Consider the following 19,558-nt stretch of genomic DNA (forward strand, 5'->3'; position numbering starts at 1 on the left):
AAAGATATGAAAGGGCGGTCAATAAATGCATATGTGAAATAAACATTTCAAAATATAAGATGCTTTTGAAATACTACCATTGACCAGCTTTTTTATTATTAGAACATGGCACACTTTTGAAAAAGAAAAGCTCACACTTCACTATTTTCTTTCTTTCTTTTTTTTTTTTTGTCTTTTTCGTGACCGGCACTCAGCCAGTGAGTGCACCGGCCATTCCTATATACGATCCGAACCCGCGGCGGGAGTGTTGCCGCGCTCCCAGCACCGCACTCTCCTGAGTGCGCCACGGGCTCGGCCCACACTTCACTGTTTTCTAAAGAAAAAAAGGTACTCTTAGAGGTAAGCAAAAAAAAGAGCATTATACTACAACTCCTACAGCTGTTATGTGGTATCTAGAACATCTAGTATCGAGAGGAAGAGAGAAACAGACACATTAATATATATGCTCCAACAGAGCTTTATGCAGCCTAATACAAGCAAAACAAAAAACATGTTCCCTTTACCAACTCTAGATTGACTATCCCAACAACATTCTCAATTTTACATATGTCTTCTCAGAAAAAAACGGTTTCACTAAAACAACATCCATTTTGCAATTACTTAATGTAGTTCTAATGTAGAACTACTTAATGTAGTTCTTTCACTGACTTCCACAAGCCAAGCACCTTGTCTTTCTCAATCTGTACAATTTGTAGAGATTTCTCAGGTATCCTGAGCATAGATTACCTGATCATCTGCTAACATTCCTGTTTTTAATGGAACATGTAGTCTTATCACTCATAAAAATTCTTCCATGTGCTATGTTAAACTAGAATCTATTACAGACAAAAAGAACTGTTTCCGTTAAATTATTTTAAGCCTATTGCTTTTCATTTAAAAAATAATAATAATAATTCTAACTCTTACATGGATCTTACCAAGATGGTTGAGAACTAGATGTGTCCATCTCATACTAGTAAACTTACTAAAGATATTTAGTGAGTATTCCTGGGGTTTTATTACCAAGAGTGAACAAAATGAATGAGTAACCAACACACTTTCCAAAATGACCTAGTCTTTTTCAATATGGTATCATAAAAGGATTGACAGAATGTACATCAGGGAAATAATCTACAAAACACAGATCAGCTAAAATTATGTCTTTAACACACCCTCTCTAAACCCAAATTTTCTCACATTTCTTTTCCTTAATAAAAGTTGTCGGGCCTTAAAAACTAATGCCACCTTAAGTGACATTACAAGCAGCGCCATTATGGGCCCACAAGGGCGTATTAACGTGGCAGCCTAAGATGGCAGGGAGAAGTAGGGTGGGAGTGTCTGCGGGAACCTTGCCTTAGCCCTTATTGGCCAAATACGCACTTCCGCACTCATGAACACTGCGTGATTGCAATAGCTAGGCATTGAGACAGGATGCATGCTCTCCTAACCCTTAAGCTGACTGGAGGATGTAAAAACCTCCCTTCCCCATTTGCCTTTAAAAGCAAGTGCTTGTGTGATAATAAACGGAACTGCTGGACAGAACCCCCCCCCCCCCCCCCCCCCCCCCGCCGCCTCTGAGTGTCCTTTAGGGCTGGTTGGGGCCAGAGGCTGTGCTCACCTCTCTTCGCAGCTCTCTTCCCCCGTCTCCTTCCAACAGGGACTGGAGGGAAAGAGGAATCCGGGCAATTCGCTCGCCCACCAGAAGGAACACCAAAGGAGAGACTGATAGCGAGGCAAGGGCTGTTCAGGTCGGCTGGCGGCGGACCCGACAAAAAGTATAGAGCAAACAACGAGCTTCTTTGGATGCCAAAGACATTAATTACAACTCCTCCCAACAAAGCTTATTATGATATTTTGGAGTCATTTTTTGTATCTTACTACTGTATGTCCAGATATGTAAACACACATACACACAAACACACACACTTGTGAGAAAAGGAAAAAAGTTCTCATTGAGTGGGCACAAATGACTCACTTACCTTGTCTCAGGGTTGTAGCCTAATATGTAGAAAAACGAATCCACTCGGGCTTTAAATTCTCTAGCAGCAAATATGTCAGAAAAATGGGAGATGTTACACTTCCCTCTGGGGGGGAAAATAGTAACAAAAAATACATTAGTAATGCCCTCAATTACTTTCTAAACCAAAATACTACCAAAGGGGTAAGGGGGTAGAGAAAGCACACAGCTAAATCCATGGTACATGCAGAATACAGCTACAAATTCTCTATTTGATTATCTGTTCAGTTTTTGTTTCATGACTGTTTCAATATACAACTTTGTGACTTAACTGCTTTTATTTCGCCATTTTAGTAATAAAAGTAAACTTAATTAAACCATAAACTGGAGGTAGGACTGTAATAAAAGGATATTAAACAAACTAGAAATGAAGGGAGAAAAATTAAAATCATAGTGAAAATATTTAGGAAAAATTCAGTCTAAAGCCTTTCTAAGTCATCAAAGCAAAATGGGTCTTTTCTTTTTGTTACATTATGATAGGCAGAAAGTATAACTCTTAAAGCTACAACAGATAATACTTGACATTTCTTTGGAATACAAGCTTCTAGCCAATAAATATTTTTCCTCTTTAATGTGCAAGAAATAAACTTACTTGGAAATTAAAACTTCGAGAAATTTTAATTTTTTTTTATAAAGATGGGCTCCAGTATACAAATAAACAGTTCCCTAATTTTTAGGTAATAATAAATGACTATAAGTTAGAAATCACTTTCCCATAGAAATATTGCAATAAAGAGCAGTAAAGCATCCAGCTTCCTCCATCATCTTGTAGCTGAAAATTCTACAATACCACAGAACTACTTAAGCAATGTTTCCATGCACCAAGTGTCCAATTTAAATGCCAGAAACATTATACCATGCACCGATCTCTCACCTCTCTCTCACCCCCCACCCCCCCCCGCAGGGTTCCCAAGGAGGCTAGGAGGTTTTAAAAACTCCAACTCCCTCAGTGGTCATAGAAGTTTACTTTAATGTCAAGTGGAAGCCAAAGGCTACAATCAGATCACCTGGAGTTGAAGGACCAGAACGTCCATTTCACATCAACAGCACCTGCACCATGCTTCCAAGATGTGGCCTCCCCCTGCTTGAACAGGCTATCTGCTATAAAAAGGACTCCATAAGTGTGCACGTTAACAACATACACACCAGCTAATGACCACAGTCTTAGGAACAGAGACTGGCTGAGGGGTATCAACACGGGTACGTTCATTCACTTCCTTCCAAGAAGTTAAAGGCAAAGTTCTCCTTTCCCTCCAGGGCTAAAAGACCTGTGACTAAAGCCTCAGTAATAAGCAGAGACTAAGACTGGCTCAGACCAACTCCATTTTTAAAATTAGGTATCAATGCTGTTGACTAATTAAGTTCCTTTGGTAACTACAGATTGGAAAACAATCCAGAGTTTCTAAGCACTTCACATGTGGCTGATACAACTGGGAAGAACTGAATTTTAAATTTTATTTAATCTTAATTAATGTAAATGTAAATAGGCACATGTGACTAATAGCTACCATATTCAACAGTACAATCTATAAACATTCCTATCATCACAAGAAGTTTTATTAGAAGTGCTACAGTATACCTACTATTTGTAGTTAACAAGATGCAATTCACAGAAAATACAGACTAGGGATCAACTTTCCAGACCCAGAAACTACCCTCCTAGTATTAAACTGGAATTAAAATAAGCGGAAAAGAAAAAGTGGGTAAGACTGCTTTTACAGATGAACAATGAGCTCAGTCTGAAGCTAAGTAGCCATCCATCCAAGGTGATTTAATCCCTGAAACTCAGAAGAAATAGATAAATAAATTCCTTTATCAGTTAAATAGGCATAATAATACGTACTTTGCACCCATCTCATAAAGACATTAAGACAATCAAATAAAAACAAAGTCTATGAAACTCTGTAAATGACACAGTGCTATGCAAAATAAGTTATTATTTATATTATTGTCCATTACAAGGAAACTGATTCTTCTTTCTCATTCTTTGTTATCTCACTCCAAACTGGAATAATTAATTAATGTGTTAATTAAAGGTATAGAAACCTTAACACACACAATACTAAATAAAGGCAATGAAAACCAGACATATTTAGGGCAGAGCTTATCTATCTCAGCACAAATGAATGCATTTTGGACTGAATAATTATTTATCATTAGGGGCTTTCCTGTAAGACATCTAGCAGCATTCCTGGCCACTACTCAGTAGCACCCCTTCACACATCTCTGTGACAATCAAAAGTGTCTCAAAACACTGTCAAATGTTTCTTGGGGAGGGCAAAATAATGGTTTTAGAGAACGTCAAAAGGAGTAGGAACAGAGCATAGCATCTGAAAAATGACCATGAAGCTGTAGTATATGGGCTGTTCTCTGCCATTATGTCCTCTATCTGCTTACTGCTTGTGTATAAGAAGGATATTGATTTTTGTATGTTAGTTTTATATCCTCCTACTTGACGTCTTTATTGCTCGACATAGTTTTATCATTCATTCTCTGAGGTTTTCGAGGTATGCCATTATTTGCAAAGAAACGCTGTTTTACTTCTTTCCCCTTCCTTCTGCTTCTAATTGCACTGTGCCTCTCGTACAGCGTGGACAGCAGCGGTTCTCTCCTCACTCCTCTTGCTGAAGAGTAGTGCGTACAAGTGTGCGTGTGCATGGGTATGGGTACCACTTTAAGCATTCTATATTCTTTACCAGAGCCCTCTTCTTGCCATGCTCTCTCTCAAAACTAGGAGATTATCTGACACAGTTGTGGAATGGATAAGGAGAAACTTAAGAGAAAATTGCCATCGCTCTCATATTTCTGAAATACCTGGTTTCAGAACCTTCTAAGGTCCTGTATACCCCATTTCTAAAGCAATGCTTCGCTGTTATGTTTCTGTAATGTAACATAATGTTATGTAATGTTTCACTATGACTAAAGACAGGGAAGCCCCAAGCCTTGGGGTCCTTTCATTTATCTAGTCTTTTCCTAGAAAAGACTCATTTCAGTAATCCTTCAGTTTGGTCCCCAGAGAGTTTTACATTCTGGCTAGTGGGACAGGCTATATGGAGTGGTCTTTGTTTTTGTTAGTAAACTATAGTTTTATCGGATTAAGATCAGATAGATATTAGATATTTTCTCTGTGATCTAATAAATGATCAATTTTTGAGACTGCACCAAGATACATAAAAGAATGTATATTATTATTAGAGTTCTATACATGTCTGTAAGATTAAATGTTTAGGGGAGAAAAGTAACAAAAATGTGCAAAATCTACATGAGGAAAATTTTCAAACACTCTGAAAGACACAAAAGTAAAGGTGACCAAATAAAAAAAAAAACCCTATTCTTAGATAGGAAAACTCAACATAGCATTTCTCCTTAGCTTAATTAATAAATTCAATACAATTCCAATACAAATACCAACAAGCTATTTTATGTAATAAAACAAGTTAACACTAACATTCACGTGAAAAAACAAATAACTAAAAAAGGGCGGAACCAGCCCATCAGATATTAAAACATACTATATAGCCTCTGTAATTAAGAGTGTAGAGCTGGTACGTAAATAGACAATGGAGCAACACAACAGAAGAGTAAGTCTGGAATACATATGGAAAACAGTTTATGACAAAGGTAGCATCTCAAACCAGCAGGGTAAAGACAGACTTTTTAATAAGTAGTACTGGGACAACTGGGTAGAATTACTCTTTAAATGTGGTATAGGAAAAGGCTTTCTAACTACGACTCAAAATCCAGAATGATAAAAGAAAGGACTGATAAATTTGACTATATAAAAATAAGTTTTTAATAATAAAAAAACACTACAAACAAAATTAAAAGAACGCCGACAAAAGTGGGAGAAAATATGTGCCACATACACCACATTTAAAAGTGAAAGGCAAAAACACAGAAACCCAATAGAAAAGACATGAACAGATAGTTCACAAAAAAAGAAAAAAATATATACTTCGAACATATGAAAAAATGTTCAAACTCATTCACTGTTAGTGAAATAAAGTAAAACTATACTAAGATACCATTTCTCACCTAACAGACTGAAACCATTTTTAAAAATAATATGAAACATTCTGATAAGAAAACATGTAGTCTCATGCATTATCGAAGGGAATGCAAATTGGTATATCTCTTCTAAAGGGAAATTTGGCGATACCTAATAAACCACACGATACATAAGCCTTTCAACCCAGAAATCCAATTACTATAAATCCACCCTGAAGATACACACCCAATGAAAAGAAAATACATATGCATAAAGATATTTATTGAAGCATCATTTACAACTGTAAAATCTTAGAAACAACCTAAATGGCCATAGAGAAGACAGCAACTGAATAAACTATGGTGCATCCACATAACAGAATATTATACAGCTGTAAAAGAGAATGAGAAAGATCTCCATGAATTCTATGAGTAATTCCCACAGCATACTGTCAAGTAAAAAAAAGCACAGCCCAAAATAGTATCTGTAGTATTCTACCCCTCATATAAGAAAGAAGGAGTTATAAGAAAATAGACATGTTATTTGCTCACTTGGAAAAGAAAATGCAGGAAAGATAAACCAGCAAGTAAGTCAATCAGTTACCCACAGCAGGTAGGTGGGAGAGAGAAGAAAAGAAGTGGAGAATGGAACATGGTGACAGTCTATCTTCTTATAGCTCTGACCCTTAGAACCACAGCAACTGTCCACATATTCTCATACACCCATAAAATAAAAAAACAGTCCAAATCGACCAGGAGGAACCATAAATGGGATGCAAACACCAATAAACAACACTAAGTGTATTACAAATGAACACAAACACACTCAAGGAGGTCTGAAAGGAAAGAACTGACCTCAGTAACTTTGGAAAATGGTATCTTGACTATATACTATAAGGCTAAAGACAAAAATTGAGTCAATAAATGTGTGTCTCACAGGGACATGGGATATAAATTCTGAAACTAAGTTATGTGTACTCTATAATTGAACAAAAACAAGTAAATATTATTTAAAACAATAAGAACTGGGTTTCTCACTGTTAGAGAAAGAAGTTACAAATAAAGAAAAGGGGAAGAATAAAATAAATCTCTTGGTGTCAGACTAGAAACCAAAGTATCAGTATAACCTCATAGTTTAAGGGGTGGGGGAAAGAGGGAGGTATATATGCATGGGCTAGTATACATCCATATATGTCCTAGTTCTGTCTGCTGAGGGGGCCTAGCAGCAATGACCCCTAGTAATAAGAAGCAGGCCTAATACCCAGATCTTGGTCTCTAAACACTGTTTTCCACTAAAAGGAATGAGAGTTCCTTGGAGAATAATTAATTCCAGTGCTAGAGCTAAGAAAATACAAAATGAGTCTGAGAAAACCTTGTAGAGACAGAAAATAAGAAAGTGCTCAAAATAAATAAATAAGTAAAATTAAAGCTAGGATGCTTGCTAAGAGTGCACAACCCAATATGAAGTAGCACCTAATGGCCAAAGCTGGAACAATTTGAGCAACAAAACAAGTAACAACACTATTAAATTATAACCAACAAAGTAAAATAAATATCTATGAGTTCAACCTGTTGTTAATATTTGATTAAAAAGACTGATGGGGAAGAAGGGAGAGCTCTTTCCTACAGTAGAAGTCCAATTAATAAATATAGAAGGAAAGAGGAAAAATAGAAAACCAACAATAGGCAAGACAATAGTAATAATTATTGCTGATGAAATTCACTCATAGACGCTAAAATCAGTGGGTGAAAGTTTAAGGAGAGAAATGATTTGCACAGTCTCAGAGTATTATCCCCAAGTTAATTAACTACAGTGAAGAAATCTGACAGAAACCACATTAATCAAGCAGCTGAGGTCAGTATCACCAATAATTAGACTTATCAACTTCATGAAACCTGTGATAAGATGCACTCAGACACATAATTTCTGTGGTATTCTTGCAAAAAATGCATAACTTCAGTGCAATCATGTGAAAAGCCAAATTGAGTGACATTTGGCAAAATAATTGATGAATACTCTTTAAAAGTGTCAAGATCACAACAGACAAGGAAAGACTAGGGAACCATTACAGATTGTAGGAAACTAAGGAGAAATAACTAAATGCAGTGTGGGGGGTGGGCCAGTTAGCTCAGTTGGTTAGAGCACGATGTGGTAACACCAAGGTCAAGGGTTCAGATCCCCAAATTGACCAGCCACCAAAATAAATAAATAAATGCAATGTGGGATCCCAAATACAATCCTAGAATTTAAAAAAGGGGGGTAGGAGTGAGACATTGTTGAGATCCAGAGAATTCTTAGTTTAATGGTACTGCATCAATGTAAATTTCCTTGTTCTGATAATTGTACGATAGTTATGGAAGCTAGTTAGATTATGAGGTGGGGTGGGGCAGGGAATATACAGAAACTCAATACTTGTAACTTTCCTCTGTATCTAAAAGTAGCTGCCAATAAAAAAAATTTTTTAAGACTAGGAAGTATTTAAGGGCAGAGAATCAGTGTTCCCAGCACCTAATACAGACCCCTTCATCTGCTAGTAGATAGTAAGGTGTTAAATGATGAATGAGTAAATAAATGAATTGACAGGTTATGATGTACAGACAAAACAATAAAAATGCTGTAGGTCAAAGCTATTTCACACATAAAAACAATTGTAGAATAAAGCCAGAAAATGATTCTTAAGCTGCAAAACTAAGAGCTCCGAGACACCATGAAACTCCTAAGGGAAACTGCAGGAGCTAAAAGATTTTCTAAATACTAAGGAATAATTGGGAAATTCTCCACAGATATAATTAACCTGTTTCAATCCCTAAACATATACATGATTATAAGTATATGATCCTAGCTGCCCATAACAAAGTAAGGAGATACATTAATTCAAGATGAAAAGAAGATTAGAAGCCTAGAAAAGCTAGTTTAGGATTTTCTGACCCTGGAATTCCAGAAAATCCACCCTCAAACATGTTCCTATAATATGAACCCCTAGATAAGATGACGGCTTGTAAACCGACCTACATTAGGATATTTTTTTCCAAGTGACAACTTGAAGTAGGAAGCAGGTAATCAGAAAGTTGGAAAACAGCCCTGAAGCCAATGAGACATTCATGATCTCTATGCTGCCCTCCACAATCAATACTGGAGAATGCATCATCATAAGTGCACAGTAAACCTGAGAACATTCCTGAGGTCACATGTTCTCAGTCCAGTCTCAAAGCAATCACTCCAAATCCTTGGATCATTAATAAAACATTCTCCTTTGGAGGAAAAAAGTAACATAGCAAACAAATTACAAGCTACAGGTTTATCTGTGCATTCTTGGAGCATTTCCAGATGGCTCTCTGAGCTGAATTCCTCTCCTCACACCTGATGTAATCTGAATAGCCAATTAACCCATACATATAACAGGCCACAAAAAAATGAGAGGATGCTGAGTAATTGTACCATAAATAACACAGTCCAAAATTACATCTAATTTCACTTTTTCTTATCTTCCTTTTATACTTTTAAGAACCCAGTTGAGATTCGATGAGTAGTATGCTATGAAAAAGAGCACTACTCATGCTACTGAGTGTGAGACGCTCTGCAAGGGGCCTTCGCACACCTTATCATACTGGATACTGAACCAGAAGGTGTACGTTTGGTTCAGGATTCTGTCAGTCGTGTGACCTTGAACAAGTCTGTCAAAGGACAGGTCAAAGGTTAGCAAACTTGACACATGTCACAAAGCTATGTGGCAGAGCCAAAATTCAAATTGAAGTCTTCTAATTTCCATCTGGTACTTTTTCCTATTATACCACAAGGTCAGCCAAAAAAATACTTACCTGGGAATAAGGAGAACTCAAAAAATATTCTACTCAAGATGCTAACTTTACTATATGGTGGTTGTTGATAGGTGTCATGAAATGAAGAAAACAAGTTGTTGTAGAAACCTAGCTTGAATGGTAGAAATGAGGGACAGACAAGGCCAAAGATTCAAAGACAGCAGCAAAGCAGTAATGCTGGACCTCAACACATATTTCTACAACTCTGAAGCTCTCACAGTCTCTTCTGAGAATAACCTTAGTTTTGACAGGGAAAAGCTACAATCTCACAAGTTGCAGAGAAGAGTCTACAGAAGAATTTTGTTTTCCTTTTGATTCATGATGGCTAAAGGACAAAGCTCTCCCTCCTCTTTATAACCGAACTCTATCTAGCACCAGCTTGAAAGAAAAACTGATAGATCAGTATCCTCCTGAGTGAATGGAATGGTGAGAGCCCCTCAGTTACTGTGAGCTGGATGAGTCACTGTAACTGAGTCCTTTGATCTTCGAGAAGAATAGTGCTAAGCATTAACATTATCAGTCTTCCCCTTTTTTCTTTTTGTTGTCCATGTTTTTTTCATCACATTCATTTGATCCCCTTTCATGTGCCTAAAGACTATTTTGTGTCTCTCTCAAAATCGAATTTATTTCTGGCAGTACTGGTTTACATCTGTGAAGAAAGAAAAAACTTTTTGTTGATAAACTGTGAAAAGAAAAACTGGAAAAAAAATTAAAGCTTAATCCCACACCACCACCAACCCCTCACCACTTCAAATATTTTTAAGTCACTAGCTTCGGTGAAGAGAAAAATAAACAGGAACTCCTGGGAGCACTCCCATTCCACTCCGATTTATCAGAGGTCCTCTGACAGGCAGCTTAGAGCTTCTTTTACAGTGAGTGCACTGTTGCTGAAACAAGGTGAGATTGCTAAGCAGCAGTAAGAACCACACAGACGAGCCCAGAGGCTGGCAAATGTCAGAACATCAGCAGGCACTAGGTTACTGAGCACCTACTAGGCCAGATCATTCAGTAACAAATTGACCACTTATCTATCATCTGGTGCCTTTGAAAAAAATTCCAGTTGTCAAGTCACAAAAGGGATGCTGTATTTGGAACTAACAAAATCAAATTTAAGATAAAAGTTTTAAAACAGCTACTACTTTTTATGACCACTTTAAATACCACAGGAGAAAAAAAAATCCTAATCAACAAGGGTTCTAGTCACACACCCAGTGAAAAGACAAAGTATTATCACGTTAGCACCCCAGCTATAGTGGCCAGTGAAAGGACAGTGACTTAAACAATTATACATTTCTAGAAATGTCTGATTGTAAGTCAAGTTAGAATAAATTCATCTGCATCCAGCTGCAATTATCTGGGATAACTGGTTCTTCTAAAACTGCTAAACTGAGATAAATATGATTCTACGAATCTGAATAGCATTGATAAATACTCAAATATATTCATTTTAAGCAATCATGCCAAAACATTAAATAATCAATTACAGACCTCACATATTTGTTTTAACTGAAACTCTAAATCACTTAAAATCATTTACTTCAACCAATGAGGTAAGATGGAAAGAGGGAGGAAAAAGTACACAATGTAGGGTAAGAAATATTCCCAGGATTAAGCCACTTGTCTTAGCTAACAATTTAATTGTTCCATCAATCTAACCAACCTTCCATTAACTTGCTTTGTTCAGCAAGCAAGCTTAAGATTGGAAAACCACCTCCAAAAGACATGGTTGGAAGATGTTTATAAAACACATAGGAATTCGCAATGTTTCTAAAGTCCTGCAAGAAGTCAAATCTAACCATGATTATTCCTTTTCCTATAGCAGGGGTTGGCAAACTAGCTGACAAGCCAAGTCTAGCCCACCAACTGTTTTCATATGGCCTGACAGAATAGTTTTTACATTTTTAAACGGCTGGGGAAAAAAATCAAAAGAAGAATAATATTTCTGACATGGGAAAATTAAATGGAACTCAAATTTCAGCATCCCTAAACAAGGTTTTATTGGAGCACAGCCAACTCATTTATTTACATCTTGTCTATGGCTTATGTACTACAATGGCTGAGTAGTCACAACACAGACCATATGAAATATTATCTGGCCCCAAAAGATTGCCAAAATCTGCCCTATATTAAAAGTTGCTACTAATTTGTCTTGAAATAACTGGCTTTAGTTATGTAGCTTTGCACAAGATACTCCAGATGGTTTTACTGAACACTATCTGAGCATTATAATAAATTATTGTTTCTCAACGTAGTTAAGCTAAAAAGCCAACAAATCCCAATGACATTTTAAAAACCATATTCTTCAAAAAAGAAAGTAGTTCTTTCACCACTTTATTATTATTTCCAATGGGGAAAGGGTTTTAAGAATACTAGGTTTTTTTACTTCCTATATCACTTAAGCAGCCCAAAGTCTGCCACATATACACAAAATGACCAGAATATATGGGTATCCTTTTCTTGAGAGGGACAGAAACTAACAAATACAAAGCAAAGGGTCATGGTCACTTTTTGGCATAGTTACCTAAGACATTAAGATTAGCTGCAATGTCACCATCTGCCTCAGAATAAAATCTTCAATATATTCTCCCTACCTTTAAAAGATTTGTAGTAGGAGATTTTTCAGACATACAGAAAATTGAAAGAATAGTTCAACGAAAATCCCTATAAACTCTGCCTAGATTCCCAATTAATTGCATGCTGCCATATTTTCTTCATCTATTTCTTTAACTTTTTAGTGGCAGGAGCTGAGTCTCTAGAAAGTAAACTGCAGACCATTAGAACACTTTACCCAAATACTTTAGCAAACAATACCAGGATAATAATTTTCAAGGAAATGAAGTTATAACAATATAGGAAATGTGCAAAAAATATATATTAGGAAAAAAAGAGAGAGATGTAAAGCCAGATTAGTGAAGATACAGGCAACCTCTGAAATTTCAATAATCAAAGTTTACACTGGAATGTTAGTTTACTGAGACCAGAAGAGTAGTCTAATTAATACAATGACTATCAAAAAAGATCAGGATAGATTAGACTTCTTACCTCCCATACTCAATGACTCCTCCTTCACATGAAAGACCACATCTCCAGTACCTACCTAAGAGCAGCAGCATGGTAAGTATCTACGTAGTCAGAAATGAAGAGCTCTCGGTTCTTGATAACTGGGTCTGTAATGACAAGTTCTCTTCCAGAATCTGTAAAAAAAAAAAATTCATTGAGAGAATATTAAAATTGGGTTTCCAAAACAAGCAGGGAATTTTTGCAAAACTAAAGAAATCACAGTAAACAACCAGGTCTGGTGAGCATCCTAAGTGTACAAAATAGGCACGAGAAATAATATACTCATTTAGCAAGAATAACAAGAACAAAGTGTATAGTATAGTTTTTGTCAATTGATGAAATATCTTATTGGATGTGTTTTATACCCTTTACTAAGACTCTAAAGTTTGCTGAAATGCATTAAGCACAAAATAAAAAAAGAAGGAAAAAGAAGAAACAATCTCTACATCCTAGTAACTTGTCACCACCTACTAAAATATTTAGTGGTCCTGCCCATCTTATTTTTTATTGCTAAATATTCCAAAATGGAGTGAAATCACACACTGTTTTAGTTGAAAAGAATAATCAAGTTACTATTCTTAACAAGGAACCATAATTTAACCACTTTAACAGAACTTTTTACAGTTTGAAAGAAGGAAAAAAACAAGTAAGATATAAAAGATATAAAATTCTTCAAAACTGTTTTTGACTACTGGTTTGCTAACTCAAAACCTACCAATAAAAGCAGGGCAGAGGAGTGGGAAGAGTGCAAGCCTCAGGACCAGAGTTTGGTCCCAGTCCCAACACCACCACTTAGCAGATGTATATCCTCAGCAACTCCACTAGCATCTCTAAACCTCAGTTTCCTCATCTGGAACTAGGGAGAGACAAACCTACTTCATATGATTAATGGGTGACAAATGTGAATCACCTAGCATGGGGAGTCTAGCACCTGTCAAAAATCAATTTTTAAAAAGGTGTTCAAAAGAGATCTGTTCAAATGTAATACACATTGTGTGTGTGTGTGTGTGTGTGTATCTCATGTGTCAGTGAAGTTGCTCAGCAGAAATTACAATACCAGAAAGAGAAGAATATGAGTTGTGTGTAACGACCTTCCTGTTGTTCTGAAAGTCAGGAATCAAGCTTATTTCCAAAACATAATTCAGACAGCTTTGCTTTGAAAACTGAAGTTCACAACCCTGACTACAGAGAAGTTCAATGATACAGATCACTGAAAAGGAAAAAAAACAAAAACAAAAAACAATACTATAGAGTTTTAAATATTGTTTGTTTGTCACTAGGTGAGAAAAAGGAATTTTAAAAAATGGAATTACTGAAAGAGCTGGAGAGTAGGGTGGGGGTGGAGAACATTTCCGTAATATTATTTATAAAAAGCTTTTTCAGAGAAAATTTATCACAGTGATTTTCTCCATTTAAGGAATGTTTTAAGAAAGAACTTTGCCCAAAGCTAAGAAATATAAGAATCAAACCAGAAGGACATATTTACCATTTTCATTATGTCGATCCTGAACCAAATGCTGATACACAGAATCTGGAACTTCAGATTGACGATAGTACCATTTCACGTTCATGAGTAGATGGTCCCTCTTACTCTGAAAAGGAAAATCTAACAGCATTAGGAACAGGATTTCGGGTGCCCACAAGTGCATATCATACCCATGATCAAAAGCCCTGGTAAATAGGTGGACAGGCAGATAGGGAGACGTGATTACCACCAGGACCACAACAATACATATAAGTCATTTACTTACAGGGTCAAATTTTATTTTTTAAAAAACCCCAGCCATAGCACCCCTTCAACCCTACCCCTCAAAGTTGTTTTCAGGACACAAAGGACACCAATCTTGAATCTGTATATCTCCCCAGTTTGAGTAATTCATTCAATGTTACATTTTTATTTAACATTAACTACATAAATACATCCTTCTATCTTAATCTTTAATCGTTTTGGTAAATATTTATAATCAGTGTCAGCACACTGTCAAGGCTCATTAAAGGCAATAAGCTAAAAAGAACTTACCTAGCAAGGCCCGGCACAAAGGCATCTACTCTCCAGGGTTTGCCTATCACCCAGATTGAATGAGATTCTCCCTCCACCTTGCTGCCACAGAACTTTGCAGTTACTGCTATATGCCAAACTAACACAGCAAAATGTGGGTGGTGGTGAAGGCGCTATGTGTCCATCTCATCTATCTGTGAAACTCCACAGAACACAACAGCTTCTATGCAATTATTTGTGAATGAAGAAGGGTTCGATGATGATCACAGTCCTGTAAAAGTTTGCAGGACACTTAACCATGTTATCCCTAAACATTAACTTTGTTCCAAGTTCATTCAAGAATAAGGAATCAAACATTGCTCTCACATTTGAAGGCTATGGGGCTACAGCTTGAGGTAGATCATCTCCATGCACCTGGTCATGAAACATCTCAACAGGGGGTGTACTAAGGTTTCCCATGGCCTCACAAAACACTTTTCCAACCCAGATGGGGTCCTTAACAGACTTCCCCAAAGTGAATGCAGTATCATTCACTCTTAGCAGGCTCTACCTTCTCAACACAGACCCGCTGGTCAGAAATAAATGAAAGTTAAAATTCAAGAAACATCTCATGTGTATAAAGAAGATGGTTAAATCCTAAAATTTGTCAAAAGAGCCTTCATTAATCAGGGAAGATGTTTTCTGCCTTAAGAAGAGGTCATAAATACATTAAAACCAGAAAGAAAAGAAAAAAACTGCCACAGTCTCAACAATTCAAATGTGAAGACATGCTATTCGAGAGTAAAACCATAAAAACCAATATCCTTGCTTTGCAATTAACTGGGTCAAATAGACATGACTACAAATATAGGACATCATCACTGGTTTGAAAAAAACAGACTATAAATAGAGAATAATCTTACATGATGGGTGCTCTTTAGTTTTTTATCCATTTTGCACCTTCATATTGAAAACTTCAATGAAAAAATTCTACATTGTTCACTCTGCAGATGGGAAAAAGAGGACAAACCAGTATGTTAAATAAATAGAACAGATGTTATGTAGAGGATTTATGGGGATTATGGAGGAGGTAACATCTGACCTAGGAGAAAAGGGGAGAGATTTCAATGGATTTGTTCTAGGCAAAGGAGGAGACCCAAGAAAGACAAAGATAGACAAAGTATAAGATATACCCAGACCCACATGGTCTACCTGCATGTGGCACAGGAAGATACTATGGGGCAATACTGAGAAGAACCTGAATCCCGACTTAGTCTGGACTTCAGTGAGCTTACAGGACAACTGGGGTCTTCTAACTTTATTCCTGACCAAAATACACAAGCAGTGACGTACGAAACACCAGGACTTGGGAGAGCAGCTAGAAAGTGTAGGAGACCAGAATATGTCACCCCAAAATATAACTCTTTGGTACAGTGATTATTCTGCAAAGAACTTAGAACGATTGAGGAACAATTATTTTTTCCTTCCCTACAAAAGCGAGTTTCTCCCATAGTCAGAATGATAAAAAGCAGCAACAGGAAAGAAAAATACAAACCAGGGGAAGGAGCAGAGCTTGTTTGGTGATGTTCAAGGATAAATTCATTTAAGTAAACTATACTGACTAATAAAGGCTTTCTCAACCTCAAAACTATTGACATTTGGGCTGGATAATTCTTTGCTGTGGAGTCTGTTCTGTGCGCTGTTAGATGTTTAATAACATCCCTGGCTTCCAACCACTAAATGTCAGTGGCACGTCCCCCCGCCCCCCTCTCCCAGTTGTGACAACCAAAAATATCTCTAAACATTGCCAAATGTGCCCTGTGGGTACAAAATTGTCCTCAGTTGAAAACCACTGGTCTATCAGTTTTTCATTTTGTTTTGTTTTTTAAGGAAAGCAAAGCTAGAATAGTAAGAATAAAACCTAGCTCAAGCACTACAGGGTAGGGAACATGGACTACTAGAAAGAATACAGGAAAGCCTGTCGTGGCTCAAATCCCAGCTCCACAACTCTGAGCATATTAGTGAGATTCTCAGAGTCTCCCTTTTTCTGTGACATGGGGATACTGAAGTCTACCTAAAAGAACTACTGAAAGAATTAAAAAGACAGAAAGCATCTGGAACTGACCAGGTGCTCAAAGAAGTATTTCCTTTGTTAATGGGTGATTGTAACCAGTGACTCACAGAAAAATTTCAAGAACTTTGCTGAGAATTATAGGAGTTATTTCTTTACCAGAACACAGTTTCTTGCAAGTAATGATAGTGATCGCCAGTCATTGAGCTACTAACATGCTTCAATGCTCACAGTAATGAGTTACTTAATAGAGTATACAGCAATTCAGATATACTAGCAGTCCTAGCAACAACGTTCTAAACTCTGTATATCTATGTATTTCTGAAACACATTTAAGATGTATGAAAACCTAAAGGGCAACAGAAATACTTTAAGGTACAGTAACTGGCAATTGTATATCTATTTTTCAGAACAAAGCCAGCAATTTTGGTGACCTTTTGAAGTACAATATCTGTGTTATCTTCTGACTCAGTCATGCTTATTATTACACTCAAAAAAATTACTGCTCTGGCTTGTTTGTACCTAGATTTATGATTCCTAATATGAAGCTTTACAAAGGCAGTTGAAAGACTATTGTGTTTCCTAATGCAGTAATACCCAGGAACCAGGGAGTGGCAGCATTGTGCTTAAAAAGACTCCAGAATCTTAATTTCACAGATGCAACATAACAAAGGTACACAAAAGTTTTGAACAAATTTAAGTCACTGTAACAGGCACAACGTTCCCAGATAAGCCAGTAACTTAATTAAATATCTATAAAGAGGCAGTAGTTTGTTTCAGAGGATACTAGACTAAAATTATGTAATCTAGGATTGAAGTTCTGTCTGCAACCTCTACTTAGTTACCGCAGTGGAATCACTTGGCCACCTGAAAAGTGAAGAGAGAGAACAAGATGACTGCTATGGTCCCTTTCCTTTCTTATGTCTAGATTTCTTCCCCAGACAAAACCAAATAGATAAAATGACGCTAAGAGAGAACCCCTTAATGTTTTTTCTATATGTGCACAACAGCAATAGCTAACATTACCATCCTAAAGAAGTTTATAAATTAAAACGTCATCTTCTGTGGACACTGGACTGCTGCACTGAGGAAGAGCTAAAGGGAGGAGAGAGCACCCCTTCTCCCAGTAACCCTCCCAAAGCCACCTCAGACACATGAGTGTCCTTGAACCACTAACCACAGGAAATCTTCACCTCCTTCCTACTGCTCACTAGTCAAAGATTTTTGCTCAAAATCATAGAAAACTGAATCCAGAAATTAACTCAGGGATCATCTGACTGTACCCAAATCACCTGGTTCTGAATCCTGGCTTTGAAATTTACTAAGTTGTGTGACTTTGGGCAAATAACTTCTCCAAGCCTCAATTCTCCCATATATAAAAGGGGGAAGAATCAGTTCTGCCTCATTAGGTTGTGAGGATTAAATAAATTAATGTAAGTTGAGTGAATTACCTCTCAATAAATGTTGAATGTTACTATCTTTGTTTTGCAGATGAAGAGAGTAGTCAAGACATATTAAAAGGTTGCTTATAAGTTTTGCTTTTCTCAGATTCAAATATGCTACTAATGGCAAAACAAAAATAAGTCATGTAGCAAATTAGGGAGGAAATATCTTCACTTTTGCAATTGTTGAAGCATATCAAGTATTTCTAACAAATATGCCTCACTAGTGATGTACTGAACAGTGGCATAAAGGTCAAAGTGTTTATAAATGACATCTTTTAAACAGAATGCTGAATGAGTTGGTTAAAAGATTCCTAGGTGAAGGCACCCTGGGATATACTTCTGAATACAGAGAAGAGCACATTGGGAAGTAAATAATTTCCCACCATTTTATCTTTTTTAAAAAAAGAAAGGTTATGGGTTAGCAGAGCTAGAGAAAACCACCAAAAAGGAGAACGTTCAATCTCCTTACAGTAAGTTTCATTAGAGTAACTCTGTGCAAAAAAAGAGGAGGAGGTGTTTCTGGGTAAAATTATAAATTCTTCCACATCCCTGGCCTGGATTTCTTTGAAATGAAGAATATACGGAAATTTAGGAAATGAAGAGGACAAAACCGATCCCCCCTACTGGGGCTTAGCAAAAAGACAAACTCCTAGCAGTGAGTATTTGGGAGTCAGAATAGGGAGAATTTCTATAGAGCTTTGAATATTAGACAACAGTGTTAAGAACAAATGAATTTAAAAGTCAAAAGTGAAAATAAATGTTCCGAACTAGATAACTGGCAAAGGTAGACTACGGGAAAAAGAAGGCAGTGGAGACAGAAAAGGCCAACAGGAGGCTGCTGCTGAAGGACAACTGTGCTCATCTTATCAGCACCACACAACTTGGCCTCCCAAACACAGACACAGGCTCTAAGGCCAAGAAGTAAATCTCCCTTCCTAGAGATCCTTTATGATTATTAATACAGTATTCTCATTGATTTAAACTGCCAATCAGAGCCTTTCCCAGGACCAGTCTTAATATCATCCTCGGGAAAATGTTTTGCCACACATAAAATCATAATAATAATGAAGGAAGCAAGGGAGGAGGGGTCTTCATAAACCACCAATAGGACAAGTGCAGAGATTACCTTATACAACATGGAGGTGGCCTGCAAGCCAGAATGGGAACAACAACCTTAAATTCATATGTTACAGAGAAAAAGA

At 36.9% G+C, this 19,558-nt stretch overlaps 1 protein-coding gene across 3 annotated transcripts in view; it reads right to left on the minus strand.

The window, feature by feature from the left end:
• RERE (arginine-glutamic acid dipeptide repeats) overlaps positions 1-19,558 on the minus strand; it is a 397,225-nt gene that overhangs the window by 156,694 nt on the left and 220,973 nt on the right. For all 3 annotated transcript variants that reach the window (XM_063107115.1, XM_063107114.1, XM_063107116.1), the window contains 3 exons: positions 14,349-14,454; positions 12,900-12,996; positions 1,959-2,063 (listed from right to left, as the gene is read on the minus strand). In XM_063107115.1, the coding sequence (XP_062963185.1) occupies positions 1,959-2,063; positions 12,900-12,996; positions 14,349-14,454 (308 nt within the window). The remainder of the gene's footprint in view (positions 1-1,958; positions 2,064-12,899; positions 12,997-14,348; positions 14,455-19,558) is intronic.

Source organism: Cynocephalus volans, chromosome 8, assembly GCF_027409185.1.
Source record: "Cynocephalus volans isolate mCynVol1 chromosome 8, mCynVol1.pri, whole genome shotgun sequence".
In the NCBI taxonomy this organism is placed as follows: Eukaryota; Metazoa; Chordata; class Mammalia; order Dermoptera; family Cynocephalidae; genus Cynocephalus; species Cynocephalus volans.